Below are 19,762 nucleotides of genomic sequence, written 5' to 3' on the forward strand. Positions count from 1 at the left end.
GAACTCGAGCTCCCACTGTGTGGGACATGCATGGAAAGAGCGTGACACGTGCCTGGGCTGGGCCAACTCTCTTGGGTCTTCCGAAGTTGAAAATAAAATTTATAGAAGAAATTCTGCATCTTCAACCATGAGGGGCTCGACTGAGATAAGGAGTTAACTTGGTAACAGGACGCACCAGAAGATTGCGCAATGAGTAATCACTCAATAGTTAAACAGTTTGATACAGTTCGCCGGACCTGAGGCCAGACTCACACCAATACGGATATGATTATGGGCCACGCTAGCCAGAGTATTTCTTCCGAATATACAGCATCTGAGACCGGCTTTAAGCAGCAAGCTCTCACTACCCAGCCCCTTCGGTTATGTATTCTGGTAGCTGGGAAGGAGCAAAAACTGTCTACCAATACTCCTCTTCTACCTGTGATTAACCTCCCCCAGATTGCTGTCCCTCCCTATACCTTGGTTTTAAGAGTCCCAGGGCTCAACTCAGCGAATCAGGAAGCCACGGACCAACTAATTAACAAAGTTTCCCATTGGCTAGGCAGATATACTAGATTTAACATGACAGACTGCAGGCACATTTTAATGGCTCGGAGAATTTTCTGGATAGGGACCTCGAGTATGGGATTAGAGGGAGATTGCATGATTATTACTATTTGATACCCTGATTTAGCATTCAATATCCTGAAACATTCATCCCAGTTCTCGCTTCCTCAATCAAATATTAAATTATTACAGCTGGACTTTTTCTAAAGACCCCTCATAACATCATAAATAAGGAGCTTCTCCCTGCCCGTTGGGGTGAAGACTTTTCTTTGGGTGGATTGAATGCATTGTCTAATTGCTATGCCCCCCTGGCAGACCTTAAAGATCTGGACTGACTCACAGTTGATGATAGCAGATAGTTTACAAATGCCCCCCTCTTGAGTCCCTGTACATGTTTTGGCAGATGATGAGGCCCCCTCACATCCAAATGCAGATCATCTCATTTGCAGGCTCCCTACTGAAGTTGCCATAACCCAATCAGAAAGTGTCATAACTCTCCCAAACCATACCCAGGGCAGTGGGAAATACGTAAGCCTTGTCTCATGGAAGGTGGCTGGGTTATCTGCAAAGTTTGCAGATTTAGGGCGGTTTTGTTTATTAGATCATTCAATATTATTTGCCTCCAAGAAACTTGGGAGACTGAGAATAAATTCTTTCTTGAGGGTTTGAAAACATATTTTCTCCCAGGGCTGAGCTCCAGTGCAGGCAGAGCGAGAAGAGGTCTTATTATTTTTGAGGCTCTTGATCTTGGTGGGTTAGCCAAGCAACTGAAGTAGGATTCCAGCGTGCTCCAGGGCATCAATTTAGTGGTGGGAAGATTGCTCTGCCTGACCATAGTACATTTTTATAATGCTGGGCTCTACTAGAATTGAGAGTAGCCCTACAAATGCTGCGGGGAGAGGGCCTCTGTTTAGACAACCTAATCATAGCTGGGGATTTTAACTCTCACCCCTGCCTTGATTCATTACAACTTCTGCAAAGTTCACAAACATGTTGTTTAGAGAGGGATTGCAAATGGAGCACTCCCCAGAAGGGCTTGAAGTGAATAGCCTTCTCCATGATTATAATTTAGTGTTTACCATAGATAAGATGCCGGATCCTTATAATACTGTTATTCCACCAACTTATAAAGACAGGGTACACACAACAATTATCAACTATATTTTTGTTTCTGTCTTGCTGGGAGGGTCCTCACTTTGTTTTAAGATCCTACATAGTCCTTAAAGTGATTACAACCCCCTGACACTAGTGCTTGAAAGGGTGGGTAACCAGTTGAAGCATCCTAGTACATCTGCGGGCTCACTATCCTTAACTGATGAGGACAGACGCCTACGTTGGTCGCAGGTAGAAACTAAGGTTTTTAATTATTCTCTTTTTAAAACAAGACAACAGGAGATTCAAACATGCCTTGAGTCATTAGCATCTGATAAAGAGATTATTAAATCATGTATTGCCATCACGCAGGCAACTGCTAGTTTATTATCAGTTCCTGCAGCCCAACCCGGATGATCCAAAATGGTTTGATAACAAGTGCTCTCGGGCCCTCCGAAGAGGGCTTTAAAACCGACCCCCAGGGATAGAGATCGGGTGATTAAATGTCTCACCAACTACTAGGGGGCCCTTAAGGGCCACAGGCGAATGCTACAGAGGCAGGCATAGAATGAATTAACCCAAACGAGTGAGCAGCAGGATAGCACTTTATTCTGGCAAGTAATAAATAGACCCTGTTTCTCTGACCCACTGAACCCCGCCTTAAGTCAGCACATCACCACGGAAGAATGGATGATCCATTATTGAAGAGGTTTATAATTTTGGACAAAGTGAGGGATTTGCCCACGAGATAAGGTCATCCCAGACGGACATCCCCATAATTTTCAGCTTGGATGAAGTGCGGGTGGACATTGAGGGACTGGCCCGGAGTAAGGCCCCTGGATCTGATGGGGTTCCCCAGATCTTTTCCAGGATAATACTGATGTATGGGACCCGGTTTTTACGAGAATGTTAAATGCAGTGGTAAGGAATAGATTGCCACCTTCGTGATCTACTGCCCCAACTGTATCAATCTTTAAGAAAGGGGACAAGAATAAGGCCCATTGTTACCGCCCCTTCACTCTCATTGACTCTACATTCAAAGTTCTGGGGCAGTTTCTACTTAATAGGTTTTCTGAATGGGCTGAGTTGAATAATATTATCTCTAATGCATCTTTCTTATTTACCCTATATATTAATGTCCTAGAGGCGGACATGATATCTTTGCACACAGACTGTCCTCGTATGGGTAGGAAGGTAATTAAAGTTCTTTTATATGCCGTTGACGCTGTGCTGATGGCATGCACCTCGATGGACCTACAGGCCCTGATCGACGGATTTGTTGCCTTTATGAGCGGGTGGGATTTGTTGGCCAACTTCACAAAGTTGTACGTTTTGGATGTTGGCCCTCGGGGACCTGTTCTAAGACATTCAAAGCATGTGCCCATATTCTAGCTAAGGTCCCGGCATTCCGTTATTTTGGAATTCGATTTGTTGAGAAACTGAACTGGAAACAGTTGTTAGAGGGGAAGGTTGGTGATATGAACAAATCCATGGGAGTCATTGCTAGTTATGCCCAGAGACTAGGTACCTAGACACCAGGTGTGGTTATAAAGCTTTATCAGTCCTGCATATCCAAGGCTCTGTACAAAAGTGAGGTCTGGGGTTATGTCGCGACCAATATACTTCAAATTGCAGAAAATAAGTTCCTGAAACATATTCTGAAGGTCCCTCAAGGTACTCCATCGTTTTCAGTACATGAGGAACTAGGATTTAATTACATAGCAGATATGCTGGCAGTAAAACCCCTGACCTGCTGGGTGAAAATCTGGTCTAGTAATGAGTTGGCTCTCAGATGTTTGATTGTTTTACATTGTTTAATATTAGACCATGCACTAAAAATCCCTTGGCTACCTTATATCAAGGAGTCATTCTTCGCTATTAGCAGGGCAAATATCTTCCTTAAAACCTGGCTCAGTGAAGTTTCGGGACCTGAGTATAGTGAAAGAGTTATTTCTTAATTATACCACGGTCTCCCATGAAGATACTGAGCTCACCAAGCCAGCGGTGCTAGGGCTCGATCTTTTCAAATCAGTGCAGGGTATGGAGAATTACTTATGCATCTTAAGAAATGCCTCGGACAGATTTTTAATAACCCGTTTTAGATTTAACAAGCTCCATCATCTTTTAGCTTCACCGGCTGGTTTTGTTTTCCATGATGAGATCAGAGGTCCCTGTGGCTGCGACAATAGGTCTCTACAGGATACCCTACATTTTGAGTCTTATGTCAATATTTTACTCACCCCAAGAGAATGTATCTTAAACCTCTTTTAAAAGCGATGAGTTTTAGACAAGCCCATGTTGCCTAATCGCATCCGCAGCTACTATCTAATGATTATACGCTCTTTGTAGTTAGGAATTTCTTAAGAGCAGCATTTAGATTTAGAAATTCTAGATGTGTTGATGCTTGAATGGACTTTGCGTTTTTTTGCACATTACTTATATTGTTATTCAGCTGTATTGCCGATGTGTTTTAAGGCTTGTCTTTATTTTATTGTTGTATCTTTTATGGATGTGACTACCTCCGAATTAAGATTATTATTATTATTATATCTCTTTAATTAGCATTTATAAAGAGTTTAAGTTAGCTGTATCCAGTGTTTTATTTTGACAAACCATATTTCACTATTTTTAACAAGGAATGTTATTAGTATACTTCCATTTGGATGTTATCACCAGTAGAGTGATAGTGATAAAAGTTAACAAATGTCCCTGTTAACAAGTATTTTGCCCAAACTTTGGAATAACCCTCAGGAATGTGTGCATTCCATCAAATGATATCTTAATAGAATACATACCTCTAATCTTATCCCAAACTTTTCAGACCAGCTTAACCTTTAAAAATTCAAAAACATATATAATTTGTTATTATTTGCTTCATTGCAAGAGTAACATATGCTATCTTTAGTTTTATCTTGCAATGAGAGCATGGAGGTAAAAAGTATGTTATTAAAGAAGTTTAATGTGTGAATGGAGCTTGTAGAATGAGACACTGAATTCATTTTAGATAATTTTTCCCAATGGGACAATGAAACAAATCTGTCTCAAGCATTTTCCTATAATAATTTGATTTTGGTGTTTAGGTCTATCACTGTTACAACATATAAACTTCTTATAAATATAAGAAGCTTTAATTCTACAGAAAATGTGTTAGTTTGGACAGAGGTTGCAACATCCTCAAGATCTATTACAAAAGGTTCAGTAACGTTCAGTTCAATAACCGCTATTAGAAAATTATATTTACAACTCTAAGCCTGTGGGACGTCAAAATTACATTGGATTTCTTGAAATGTCAAAAACTGATTATTTTAGATTGATATACTTACACACCTGATGCCTTTGTCCAATCACTTCAATATACATTAATAATAATCCTAATACTTGTCTTATACCAAGGAAGTATATGACTCTGGGTTGCTGAGTAGTTGTGCTAAAGAAAAAACAGTATTTATTACTAGGCATAGCCTCAGTTTTATCAAACAGTAGTTTATGACTGGAGACTACAGAGTATGATGACAAAATTAATTAGAAAAGACTGGAAAAGACATGTCTGTTTCAGACTTTTATAGTAATATGTCATCAGCATTAGCTGTAATTTTAAACTTTGCAGTATTTTATTTATTATCAGTAAAAGTGTTGGACCTGCGCATTGTCTCCAAAAAGGGTTCTAGGGTTAATATAAAAAGCAACGGGGAGAGGGGACAGCACAGTCTAGTACCTCTAATAGGGTAAAAGTAATGGGACTGTATTCCATTGACAAAAACTGAGGTCTTGGGCACACAATAAAGAGGCCTTTACATCACCAAACGTTACAGCCACCAATGGATCCATGTGTTGTAAAGCACTGTAAATGGCATTTATAAAGGTCCTAGATTAATCTATAATATTGCTATTCTTAACAAACCCAGATTGTTGTATGCTTATTAGATGAGGAATGCAGATGGAGGGAAATCCTCATTAGAACAAAGCGCTATAATTTGGGGCGACATGTTGGTGTTTGATTTGTACAGGCAGAACAATCTTTTTCTTTATCAAGTATTTAGGCAAAGATTGCTTCTAAAAATGAAAAACTGCTAAAAAAAAAATTTAATATTGCAAGGCCTACCTCTTCCATAGGATAGAATTGGGTTTTCTTATTATATTTAATGAGTGATAACTTTCAATTGGGAGCAGATAGAAATGTTTGGTGTGTATGGATTTCTGATTAAAAGCTTTCATAATAAAGTCAGAGTTTTAATTACAATTCTGAAAATGCCACCTTTAGAAAGTTCGCGTTATACTTCCCCACCGTTTGGTAGTTGCTGCCTGTATCCTGGGTCACATGACTAGGAGTAGGTGGCAGTTGAGCTTTGTGTATTGCTCCCAGACATTGAGGCAAAGTGAAGCTAGGTGTTGGCAGGATGAGCCAATCCGAGTTAAAGAGGGGGAGGAGCTATCACCTGCTATACTTGCACATCACAAAGACCCTGCCTGAGCACTCTCACAAAGGGGTTTAACACTAGTCTTTTGTGACCCCAGAAAATCGGGGACCAGGGCAGGGAGGCAGGAAATTCCAAGCACCTCTGGGGGTGGAAACCTCTAGAAGCTTCTCCTACTTCAGATTGGGCACTAGATATAAATATTAGATCTCAGGTCCCAACTCTTCAGGACACATCTGGACCAATGGAAGACTCAGACAAAGGACTGCTGTGCTGCTCTGGAAGAAGGACTGCCTCTCTTCTGCCCTCCCACCTGAGTGAAGGATTGGACTTGTATCTTGAACCCTGGACCACCAGAGTGACTCTAAGGGCTAGTTGGCATGCCCTCTGATGAGAAGCCTCAGGGGACGAACAGGCTTCCTCCATTTCCTACTCAATGCCTGGACTCTGCCAGCTGTGAGTCCTACCTTCCCAATGGGTGCTTCCCCTTTCCTGGACCCTTGGAAGTGGTCCTAAAGGTGCTCTATCAGCCCCAACTGGGGTCCCAGTAGAACTGTCCCTAGGCACAGGAGCCACTGCACGACACATCATCTCACCAAACTATGCACTGGGACCTCTGTTTGGTTTGTCTGTGGTACAGGACTTTGCATCAGTGCCTGGACCCTTCCAGGGACTGCCGCTGTGTCATGTATCCTCAACGCAGGCCCTTGCATTGCAAGCCCCTCGTCTATGGCATCCTCAATGGCAATGCAGGACTGCATCACCGACCCTGTAGCTTCTTTGCACCAGCCAGTGAATACAGATCTTAATGTAGGACTTTGCATCGCAATCCCTTCATTGACTATCTTCTCAACAGCGCAGCTCCAAGCGATCGCTCGTGCATGAGGGATCCTCGATGCTGACTCCACAACCCTCCGCAACCTGGATTTAAGGTCCTCTTGTTCAGTGGTCCTGTAGCCAGCCTGTGCTCATTGACGGCTGACCCGAACGTGTGACTTTGGCATAGTCCAGCGCAACCAGATATCCACAGTTGGCGCTTTGTGCTTTTTGGCACTATTTTCATTTAAAGCTTTAAAATTGCATATCCCCAGTTCTACTGATTGCATTTTTGAATTTTTGGTGTCAAATTATTTGTAAAATGTTACTCTATTTGCTAAATTGGCATACATTTTTCTTGTGTTGTGTTTTCACTTTATTACTGTTTGATGTGCTGCATAAATACAAATCGCCTCCAAGTTAAGCCTGATTGTTTTTGTGCCAAACTACCAGAGAGTTAAGCATGGGCTAATTTGTGGTTTGCTTGTGTTTCACCCTGATAGAGGTTGCCGGTGCTGCTTGAGTAGGGTTTCACTCCCTCAACCAGTAGCCCAATTTCTAACAATCTGGAGTTGACATCTCCTTAACAAGTCGTGTTTAACTTCATCAAAGAATTTGGAAATTTTGAAATTATTTAGAAAATTCTCAGTTTTCCTGTCATCTCTTGACTGATATTGTGGACATAGTCCATAGTACATCTGTTAAACATGTGATTTATTTTTGCGAGTCTGTTTTTATTTTATCAAAGTAAAGATCTCAAAGCTGGCTATGATTTAATAATAATAATAATCATAATAAAGATGATAATAAAAATGTTACTATTTGTTTACCTCCTTCCTAGAAATTTTGATGAGTTCTTTTTACAGCACATTCTGTTTTAAGATCCAATTACAATTTAATTAAAGACTGCTCATATTTTCATTTTGCAGGCCTTTAATAGCCTCAGTGCTAAGGAATGATGGACGCATCCTTAACACAACCTCTAAGGTGCTAATACCAAAGGGATTTATATTTCTTATTTTCAGGTCGGGCTGCTGTGGAACAGTTTTCCCAGCAGCACAACGCTGTGTTGTGTTCAAAGATGATGATGATGCACGAAGGACTGGCGTCAGTCAGGTGAAAGTGAAGTAAAATAAGCCAAACCTCTTATGTTACTTTCACTTTCATTGGTGCCTGGGGTAAAGCTCACCATCAATTTTCACAGGAGAGATATTACTGGAAAGGGAACAATCTTGCCTTTCCAACGATATCTCTCACTGGTGCATCCCTGTTTGGAGATCTCTGCAGGAGTGTGGCCTCAGAGTAGAGATCTACCAGCTATACCCCAACAAGGGGGGTCATGCCTCTAGACATGGGTAAGTGCTGCTCTAAAAAATGAACAAAAATCAGCATAGAGTGGAATCAGGGGGTGTTGATCAACAATTGCCACCCCGGGTGTTAGGGAGGGAAAGTCGACTGGACACCAGGGTAGAAAGGTAGGAAAAAAAGGGTTTTCGGCAGCCTGTGATGACGTCAGGCCTTGACCCCAACCCAAAATCACCCCAATATGTTTCCGCCCTTCCTGAGGGATGGATTGAGAGTTTACCCCAATCTCCCACTAGCGGGCAGAAAGTGCACTGGACACCAGGGAATAAATGTAAAAAAAGGAAGAGGTTGGCTACCAGCTGTGACATCTGGCTTTCCCCATGCCAATATCCCCCAATAGGTTTTCTGTCCACTGTAAAAGACTGTTTGGGAGTTTCACCACAGAATTCCTCCCTGTCATGGGAGCAGAGAGCCCACTATACATCTGGAAATGGAGGTTAAAAAAAAAGAAGGGGTGGGGTAGCCTACCCAAACATTAGACATGGTCCAATCCCATAGAAACTCCGCAGTCTTCCCACCATCTAGCCCGGGGGAGGCAGCAAGCCTATTAAATACCAGGGAAAATGGTCAATAAAAAAGAAAAGGTGGGGGTGGAGGTAGAGGTAGAGGTAGAGTTAGAGTTAGAGTTAGCGGTGGAGGTGGCCCGCCATGACACAACCCCAGATTGGGCCAAATTGTCTTTCTGCCTCTGGGGAACAGATGCTCTCCTCCCAGAGGAGCAGAAAACCCATTAGACACATTTCATTATTATTATTTTGTTCAAAACATTCTTGGGTGGTAGGTATCAGCCCTGATCTCCACCTCAGAATGGGCTCAACAGTATTTCTGTCCACTACTCCCAGAGGTTAGGATGGGAGTAGACACCAGGGATATGTTTTTTAGAAAAGCCCTATTGAGAAATATGGAGTAAGGGTGGTGAGCCCATGCTTTGGGTCTATGCCCCACATCTAATGCCCCAAGAGTCTTTCTGTTTCATTGGGACCTAGAACATCCCCATCCCAAGTACAGCTAGAATTTAGTTTACAGAGACAGTACCTTATCAGCTTCAGGTCATACTTAAAAATGTGCTATAGACTGAAATGCGAGATGGGAGGCACACTAAGCAGTAATGTGTGGAGAGCTACAGACAATCCTACCAAAATCCGGGTGCATGATTATATGACTCTAGCCTTAATGACAATGTAAGACAAGCCGCTACGGGCCTGACTCAAGCTGCTTTCAATAGAGCCATTAAGTCAGCAGCTAAGAAGTTGTCCAACGTCACTGACTGACAAAGCCTCACTGTCAAAAAGATCACATGCATAGATGACAATAGACTCATATGGCTTTCTCAAACCTCAGCCATATTTAGGTGAACTGTTCAGATTGTGGGCAAAGATAAAGCTGTTGAGCTACTGGCTGGGCTGCTTTACCACCTTATGCAACTGCTCTGCTTGGCTGGGACAAACCACGGCAACTGTATGCCGTCTGTGACTAAATGCAAATGAAGACATATGCCATATTGTCTGTATCTGCCGCACTGAAGGTCAAGTGAAAAAGACTATTGAAACAAAATTTTCTGGGGAATGGAACCCACACATAACAATATGCAGTAATAGCCTGTTAACAATGATAAGATTTAGTGCTCTGTGGGAAATTCCTGAGGTTCATGTCACTGGCTGAAAGAAAACTGACTCAGCAAGCCTCACAGTGACAGGACACCACTCCTTTTGCTAATGTGCTGTGCCTATTTTTGTAATTTGTAAAAATAATTAGTTTACTGTTAAAGCACTGTTTGCACTTTGATCTAGAGGCAGGATATAATCTTTTTATTTCTGCTAATCATAGTGTAGTGTGCAAAAAAAAATTGTTTGTCAAAGTGCTGATCGAAATTTCCTCTAGGGACATGATATAATATTTTTACACTAATACACTGATTACACTTTGCTTATCTTTATGTTTCATTACGCAATCTGCAACGGCAATTAGCACTCTCCCATACCATATTCCCAAATGGCCTGATAACACTTAGTTCAATTTCACCTTTTTATTTAGGAAATTGCTTCTGGCATTTAATTTATTTATCTAGCTGCAGACATTATTAGTGCAAGAACACACTGTTTACTGCCAGCTCCCTGCCCATACTTACCTTTTTATGCTGCATGACCATAAGTATGTACTCTCGTACAACAAAGGGACCATCAACCTAAATAAGATGATGCCAACAAGGTCACAGGCCAGGGCACTTTCCAGTTAGTTGCTGTTCCCTGTCCTAATACTTCAACCTTTTAATGCAGTTTGATATGCACTAGTCACTTTTATGTAATAATGTAATGATTTTGCGCACACTTCTCTCATTTGTTAAGTATTTAAATTGTAAGTTTTAATTAACTGAACAGTAAAGTTTTTCATTAATTAATTAATTAATTCCATTCCTATGGCAAGCGAGGAAATTTGGATTTGTTTGGATGTATTTTTGACATATGTACTATAAGGGAAGGGGTAAATCCCAATTTCCTTACTCTAGTCATGGTAAATAGACACAATATTTGAGCCCTGGTTCAGCAAGTAACCAAGGAACCCTACAAATCCTGGAAATTTCTGAAAACTAGAAATCCAGGGGAGTCCAGGGGGAGGTGTGACTTGTGTGTATATCACTAGGTATTCTTACCCAGAATACCCTGAAAACTATAACCTTTAGTAAAAACACACATTGCCCTCTAATTTCTTGAATTTTCTGGGATTTGTGGGGATCCTCAAGCTTTCTATCACCCAGTGTTCCCCCACTTTTCTTTCTAAAAAGGTACCCCACTTGTGTGGCTGGGCCTAGAGCCCATAACAGAAACAAATGAAAACTGTGACCAAATTAAGTTAATGTGGTGTGCACATGGTCCTTGGTTTGTTCCTCTAGCTGGGCATCTTTAGATGTGGGAAAAAAGATGCAAAATCAGCCTTGATATCTTCCTGGAAAAAAATGATGCTGGCTTAAGTGTGAAGTACTCCAAATGTCGAAAAAGTGCTTAGAGCTCTTGCGAGAAAAGCATGTGGTTAATATTTTAGGTGAAGTTGCATCTTGAGTCAGATTTTTTAGTAGTCCTCAGAAACTTTGGAAACAATTGATCATTGCATATTAAGCTCAACCATACAATATGCATGGACCTTTGAGTTCAAGTTCAGAGCTGACTCTCCTCTTTACTAATCAATCAACCTCAGTGGTAGAAGTTGGAAGGCATACCTTGTGGAGATCGAATATGCTTTGTGGCCTGCTCCTGAGTTCCATTGTAACTCCAAGTTTTTCCAGCTCTGATCTGGAGCAACTGAGCACTATGTTGAAGGAGTTGGAATACTCAATACAATGATATGCAAATGACAGCCAACTTTACATAAAAATATTGCTCATTAAAAGAAATACTCACCCTGCTCATCTACCTAACAGGGTGACTACCAGAAAACAGAGTTTCTTCTTATTAAGGCCACACAGTAACAAATTAAATCTGAAACTGCTTTATGAACTAAAAGTAAAACACTTCTCTCCTTCCTTGTCTCCAACAAAGACATTTTTTGACCTTACATTGGACTCTTCTTTCCTTGTTCCCCCGCTTGAACGAAACTGATGCTTTTCAATGTTTTCCAGAAATGAAGTGCTTGTTTTTGCCTGCCAATGCAAGAATGGCAGTTCATGCATTGGTAGCGCTAGCTTAGACTTTAGCATTGCCATCAATGCCATCACTGCCTTTGTGCCTCTGCCCCTTATTTTCCAGCTCTAGGCCATTTGCAGTCCAAAGCCAAATGGTTGAACAAGGAAGCTGGTCCTAATCCTGAACATCTTACATTAGTCACCCATCTAAACAAAAATCTAATTTAAAATTGGTGGCCGTTTTTATGATGCCATAAAACTGAATATGCTACTTATTTGTCTAATGAATATAGGATGAATAAGGAGGATTCAGAAGCAGGAACGTTCTGTGATTTGACGAATCAAGATTCTTTGTGGTTTCTCTTTTCTTGTAAATATTTTTTATTGCAATTTTCATTCCATACAATGAGGTCCATAGTCAAAGATGTCGGCAACAGCAATGGATCATGAAGCAATAGAGACAGTATAAGCATTGCAGACATAACACACCATGAAAAGCCATGAGCAACCAATGAAAAGATGCGATCAAAGAGCCTTGATACTAGAACTTTTCAACATTATCCACCTATAGGAGGAGGTCTAATCATCATTAAGGAACAGCATATTTCACACAACCTGCATATAGCAAACAATTATCCTTCATAGAATCCATCAGCTACCTGTCTGTGTACCGCCTGGGTAAACAAGTCCTCTTACAGCACCATGGAACTTTGCCTGGAGGGTGGAACATCTCTACCATTGTCGTGGCTGAGAACCAAATAAGGATAAGTTTGGTTCTACCACTGCTGGGGGGAATGTGTAGTGTTCCTACTAAGTGATAGGGATGGGATAGACGGAGAGTGGATAAGGTATAGTACATGCTCTTCAGGCCCCCAGCACATGACTGTGCTGGGAGTGCTTTATGGACTAATGTCATGTTGTTCTGGTTATATCACATATAAAAGTTTGTATTTTGAAGCTATTGATATAAAACCCCTACCTAATTAAATCCTATCTCTTGCTCTCTCTGTAACAAAGTAAAGATGTGTTTTTCAATAGAAAGCATTCTCATTTCATTTTTAGTGCAAAAGAGCTACATAATATTTAAAACACTTACATAAATAAATAAACCACAATATCCCTACCAGATATGTTTAGAACTGTCAAACATGTTAAATAAAATATCTAAATCCTGATTTTATGTACTAGGCATCTAGTACATTGGTCATATTTGATTATGGTTGCTTTTAGTAAATATGAAGATGCTATGCACTTTGTGGCCAATGTTACTGGGGACTCCCTGTCCTTTAATTAATACTGGGTTGCTCTTTGACAGCAACTCTTGACGTTTGCATGCCCACTGGATTCTTCACTTTCTGTAAGCCAATTAGCAAGGTTTCTTCAGATACTTATTGCACTTTAACTCACTGATGCTTTACGTTTACAAGCATAGAGATGCATCCAAAAGAAAATCAGTCCAAAGAGTATTGTTAGAATATTCTTGTAACTTCTTTATTTGCCTTCCAAAGTCTTTGATTTCACGTAAATTAGAACAAACACATCTTCAGGCAAGGCATTTCATTCACTGATGCATTAACCAATACATTGGGTTAAGATAATTCTTTTATCTTGACTTGAGTGATCACTAATCTAGGACCATGGACACTTTGGCATGACAATTGAAAGGTTTGTTTGTCTCATGGGGTATGGGGCTGTTATGTATATAATGAGTGTAATGATTTCGCAATATGATATGGGGGTGCATCTAATAGGAAGTTTTTACGATTTGAGTATGTAAGTAAATGAAGCTGATAAAATGTTTATATGATATTACTTTTGAAAAGTACAGATGTAGGTGAAATGTGTCTGCTGCATCAGAATTGTTATAATTAATGTTTAAAACCTCCTGGGTGCACTGCTGCACAAATAAACCTGCTGTTAGGTTTGTACTCAACAGCCGAGCAACAACAGAGCAACATGTAAAATAATGGGTGTTTCCAAACATGACAAGATACAAACAAAGCTGCCTCTATGACAATGCAGAATTAAGGTTTTCCAAGCAGTCATCAAGTCTTCAATGACAAACCTGTGTAAAGTCAATGAAAGCCTTCAGTCGAGTTTCACAATACACCAGGAAGAAATACACATACCAAAGCGTGAGATGCCTGCCCCTTGCTCCCTCAGCAACAATATTTTGCATAATGAATTGCTCTTCTAGGTGTAATATTCAACTTTCTCCTAAGATACATATTAACAAGTAAACATCTCACACTATTTAAAAGAGTATGTAAGCCTAAAGACACACAGAATACACTCCACATCAATGAGGCATTGCACCCATGAAGCAAACTCATTGAGGGTTGTCTTTCCAGCTACAGCAACAAGGGGAAGAGGAGTTTTAGAGTCTAATGATTCTAGACCATATTGAGTCACCTAACAGCCTCCTCCATGAGTTTCACTCACATAGCAGCTGTTCCAAAAATGTGTAACAAATAAGATATTCAACTGTGTGGTCATCATAGTTAATAACATGGCCATTGAGTGGGAAAAATATCCAAGTCCCCACATTAACAGTACCATAAATTGCAGCTGGAATTGCCACAAGTGCACAAGTGTGCTACCTGTGGAGCATTTGAATGGTGGATGTGAGGATACACTCTAAATGTGCACAAATTAAGAGGATTCTGGGGAAAACATGGAATACTTTAATTGTGGCCTACATGCTGTACTCATGGATCATGCCAGTCAGGCAGGCCTGAGTGCAAATCTTGTGCATAACAAACTGAATCGAGAGTCAGTGGAGATAATGATTGCATACAACACCAGAAGCCTTACAGATATAAAGCATGAAAAGAGCCAGCTGGATGGAAAAAGAGAAGGATGTATGACATTACAACGCATGCTTTTACATCGCATGCTTTTACAACGCATACCATTACAACGCATAGTGCTTTTAGGCGCTGGATAGTGAATTGTTTAATTTACTATTCCAACTCCAGTCCCCATGGATAGTAGGGAAGGTGTTGGATAGTACATTAAACCTATTCCCTATCCTAGAGCGCCCCCCAGCGCAATGCGTTGTAATGGTTTGCGTTGTAAAAGTTGCGTTGTAAAGGCACTGCGTGGTAAAAGTTGCGTTGTAAAGGTTGTTTACCAAAAGAGAACGATCAGATCCTCTATACTCATGCCCTCTCAGCAGTTTATTACATGTGGAGTAAGTGATATTGCCGCAAAAGCACATTAAATGAAGGCTTATTGACTGAACATGAGTGCCTACTTTAGAATGGCATATTCCTCTTGTATAAAGACCAACCTGCATGCAAGGGACAGTTGTATTCTTCTATATGCTTGGTGTTTTGAGGGTCAGAGGAGTCCACTTATCACGCCTCATTTCTTGCATGTAAATTGGTCCTCTGGCGGAGTTTTTGATTTGAAATTGGGAACATTTCCAAATGTAGACTACTGAATGCCACATATATGTTTGTCTAATAGACGATCTGGGAAGTCAGGCAAACAGCGCATTATGAACAAATGTTTTTCATCAGATGAACAAAAACCTCCTCTTCTAGAATAGATCCATGTTTGAGACCATTGTAGTTGGAGGAACAAACCCTTAGACACAATATTTTGTACATTCTGCAAACATCGTTTCACCCCAGCCATATAACAAAACATCAGGATGATATTCTGCAAGGACCTCTTACGTGCACCATAAATCAATGCAGTGGTTATGGACCTAGGTCTTTGGGTGTCCACATTTTCTAAAATCATTCCACTTTTTCAAACCAATGAGTGAGTGGAACCAGCAAGACTCCAATGGATAAATGCACATGGATAATTGGCATTGCAAGGTAATGTGCAGTGATCTCAGGAGACAGATTATCAACAGACAGAAGAGCCATGTGAACAGAAGGGATCAGAAGTTACAGGAGAGTGACTACATAAAAAATTCTGAGAAAGCTTCCTGTTTTTCCCTCGATAATTCCCTCATTGTATCCATAAATCAAAATTACAGTCCTGTGTATTGAACACAAGGCACATTTATGCAAAGCCATGGGGTACTCACAGACACTCATACTCCATGAATGCCACTTGGGAGCAAACTGTTGGACCCATCAAATCTGATTGATCAATGAAACTCTGAGTGGAAAATGATGGCGGCAGGTCACTCAGAATTCAAGGCTCTAAGCTCCAAAACATCTGAGCCTAAACAAGAGATTCGAGCTTAACAGCATGATCTTTAGAGGACCATTGAAAATTAAACTCTCCAGGGCAGCGTTTGGCTGACAACACGCACCATAAATAATTTGCTTCAAGTGTAATATTTGAAAGTAACATGCTTTGCTTGACTAGTCAGTGGCCATGGGTTTGAGAGTCTTCAAGCAGGGCCTGGCTGTAGGTCACTGTGCACAGCCTTTAGCCCTACCTTCAGCGTTGCATAATAAACTCAGGGATCAGTGCCTGGATTGTGACCTTACACTGTGCACTGAGTCTTTGCAATGTTTGCAAATTTTGTTTCTCCTAAAGTATGATATGTGAACTCTAAATCATCCCTGAATCTTGGTCAGTGAAATAGTGACAGTGAATCCAACCTAAAATAGCCACTCATGGAATCCATTAAAATGTAGGAAGATAAGCAAACCATGCTGTAGAAAGGAAGCTTTTTATTTTTGTGGGCAGTAACTGTCATTGCAGGAATCCATAATATCCTCCCTGAAGTCAGGGAGGATATAGGCTGCTCATTTATATCTCACAAACACTTCCTTTGTAAAGTAGGCTTCGATGTCTTGTAGTCAGTAATGGCTGCAGCAACACACACTTTCAATCACTACCAGTCAATCACATCATTTGGATTTGTGGATGCACATCCATAGGAATTGAAAAATGATTCCTCATCAAAATGGATCTGTTCATTTTTAAAACGTTATCCACAAACCTCCACAGAACCCAACTGTAAATCATCTGCAAAACAATGGTCAAGATAGCTACCAAAATTAACTCTTCGAAGACTCCAAAACAAATTCTGTTAAGCAAATGTCTCTAAACCTACAGAAGGTGATTATCTGGGTAAAGGCCTAGTTACATGCCAGGTTTAGTGCAACTTTGTTCATCAGTTTTTGTTGTCATCAATCTTGCAACTTCACGTGTGCTAGCAATAAAGGGCCTACCTCCTGTAAAACATATATTCTTGCGCTACTAAAATATTCCTTTATTGACTCTGTCATTAAAGTACAGTGCTTCTAGGGGTTTTAAAGACTTTAAACACTAGTATTCTTTTCTCCCTTTTAAACTCCCACCCCCATTGTAAAAGCAATACATTTCCTTCATTTGATGTCCTTCACACTGACACTGCAATTTAATGTATTATCAGCTCATTGCCCTACCTCCTAAAAGAGCTCCTTTCAAAGTGCACCCTGTGAGCAGCAGCATAGGGTCGAAGGAGATCTGGGCATTGAGTGGCGCTACTCCAACAATCACAGTGGTTCCAAATCCATAGTGTGAGGACTTCAAGGCACTGACCTGAAGGAAAACAAAAAGGAAAATCGTCACATTGATGAAAATACTTGTTCCATGCTCAACAGCTTAAAGCCATGCCAGGGCTGATTCAGCCTATTTCTTCCAAAATCAATAAACTGAGCACTAATCAGGTAAGTGTGCAAACATAACCTATTATTGTTGATATAACCTTCAATGGTCAAAAGGCATATTCAACAGTGTTACAAATATTGCATGTAAGAGGAGCATTCAGCAAAACATTGCTATGCGAAAAGAACATTTCTGTGAAAAGAATCCTGAAGTCACCCTCATTTTAAAGTATAGAGTAAACATGGCTGTGATTGCATAACATTAACTAAAAAGGTGGTTGAGGGTCTAAGGGATGGTTTTACGACCTAACAGTGTTACTATCCCTAAATATAGTGAAAACAACAACAGGTAGCAAGGGGTCAACAACTGTATGTACTGGTGGAAAGCCCACGTGGTGAGATAGAAGGAAAGAGAATAAGGAAAGAACTACTATAGTGTTGTAAAAAATACACATAGGGTCTCTCATCACTGTGAAAAGATTCCCATCAGTCACCATTCAGATGCGCCCTTCATCATCTGGGATCCTTCTTCACCGAAGGTAGATTTTTAGACCCACTGTGGATTGGCAGTTGTTATGAAGCCTAATCCTATAAGTGGTGCCCAGTGTGAGGAAAACACATGATTAATAGTGTGGTGACTAAAAAGCAGTGCTAGAACTTAAGTGCAAATTGAAGTTGTGAAGAAAAAATGTAAAATTAGGTAAGGAAGAGAAAAATAAATTTATTTGGGTTCTCTTCTATCCTAAGGTAAAAAAAGTGCGTAGTGGTGTAAACAAATAACCACTATTTTAGATGTACGGTCGACATGTTTCTGCAGACTAATAAGATCCACATGGTATCTGGCTGCTTCCTCAGGACCATTAGCGCTACTGCTTATATAGAAAAAATGTGAAGAAAAGGAAAAAATAAAATATCACCTATTTTGTAGTGATACAATCCTTCTCCTGACTGTATAGTTCAAACCAGGTGGAGGATCCATTTCCAACAGGACACACATGTGGGGAGAAACAAAAGTACACACAGAATTGGATACAGAACACTGTATTGAAGCTCATCTTTCTAACACAGTGTGATCTCTCAAGATCATCTCATTCATAGCGGAAATGTGGTGTCCTATAATTAAAGACTATCCACATCCGTCTCAAAGCACACATATTTGTAGCTGCTCACTCACCAAATCAGCAGGAGAGAAAAGTCCCACCTCACCTGGCTGCAGCGCAGGTACAACAGGGCACCACTCTGAGTAGCGAAACAAACACATAAAAAGAAGATTAGGACACACCAGGCGTCGCTCACAACAGCACATACCATTAAGTCAAAATAGTGAGTTTGGAAAAAGCACTTATTAGATGTACATATAGTGTAACCACTTTATAATGAAATAAATCCCTAGGGTTTACCCACATTCATTTGCGGGTGGTCATTAACTGCATTTCTGTATCAGCGCTGAGATAGACAGATACTATTAGTAACTAAAGCCAAAGCTGTTATCTCGTATACCGACTGTAGCCAGGCTGCAAGTATGCGTGTGAAAATAGCAACCTCTATCATTGCTCGCGTGGCAAATCAGGAGCAATCATACAATGGCCGAGGCCGGTGTTATAAACACACAAGTCCCCCGCTCGCCGTACAAGCCTTAAACAGAACCAAGAACACAGCGCCCAAGTCTTAGCCAGATCGTGTGATGTGCTTACCTATCCGTCGGTACCCCGGGCGTCCCTCTGGGCTGTCGTGGGAGGTACCGACATGGCGCACAAAGACACGTTTTATTACCGTAGAATCGGCGTCTGCAGGTCGCCTGAGTGATGTCAGTGTGCCGTAGGTGTCCGCGCGACGCGCATCGCATCATGGGAGAAGTAGTTTATTAGAGATAGAAAAACTACAAGACCGTGCCACTGTCTTTCGTATTTTGACGTCTAGATTGTCTGAGAGAGTATAGTCTAATAGTGACTCTCATGTAGCTCGGAGACATAAATACCAGATTTAGATCGTAAAATTACTGTTAGAGGGAAAAATGCTTAATATACAGCGCACTTTGCTGAGCATTAAATCAGTACATACGTTAGGGTGTTGTATGGTGTAATTACCAGGCAAGTCACGTAGATTATGCAATGGGTCAAAATCAAGGAATGCATAATGGCCATTGCAAGAGACCTTGTTTAAGATCATAAAAATCCTGTTTAGTGCAGAAATGCTTAAGACACAAAGCACTTTGTTGGGAATTGAGTATGTACATACATAGATGTTTACAAGATGCAGAAATGCTTAAGATAAAAAGCACTTTGTTTGGAATTAAGTATGTGCATACATTAATGTTTACATGATGCAGTTACCGGACAAGTCACAAA

The 19,762-nt window shown here is 40.6% G+C and overlaps 1 protein-coding gene across 1 annotated transcript in view; it reads right to left on the reverse strand.

Annotated features, from left to right (window-relative positions):
• LOC144818541 (alcohol dehydrogenase 1-like) overlaps positions 1-19,762 on the reverse strand; it is a 444,364-nt gene that overhangs the window by 84,153 nt on the left and 340,449 nt on the right. The window contains exon 7 of the mRNA XM_078676060.1: positions 17,214-17,349. Coding sequence (XP_078532186.1) covers positions 17,214-17,349 — 136 coding nt within the window. The remainder of the gene's footprint in view (positions 1-17,213; positions 17,350-19,762) is intronic.

This window comes from Lissotriton helveticus, chromosome 2_1 (assembly GCF_964261635.1).
Source record: "Lissotriton helveticus chromosome 2_1, aLisHel1.1, whole genome shotgun sequence".
Classification (NCBI taxonomy): Eukaryota; Metazoa; Chordata; class Amphibia; order Caudata; family Salamandridae; genus Lissotriton; species Lissotriton helveticus.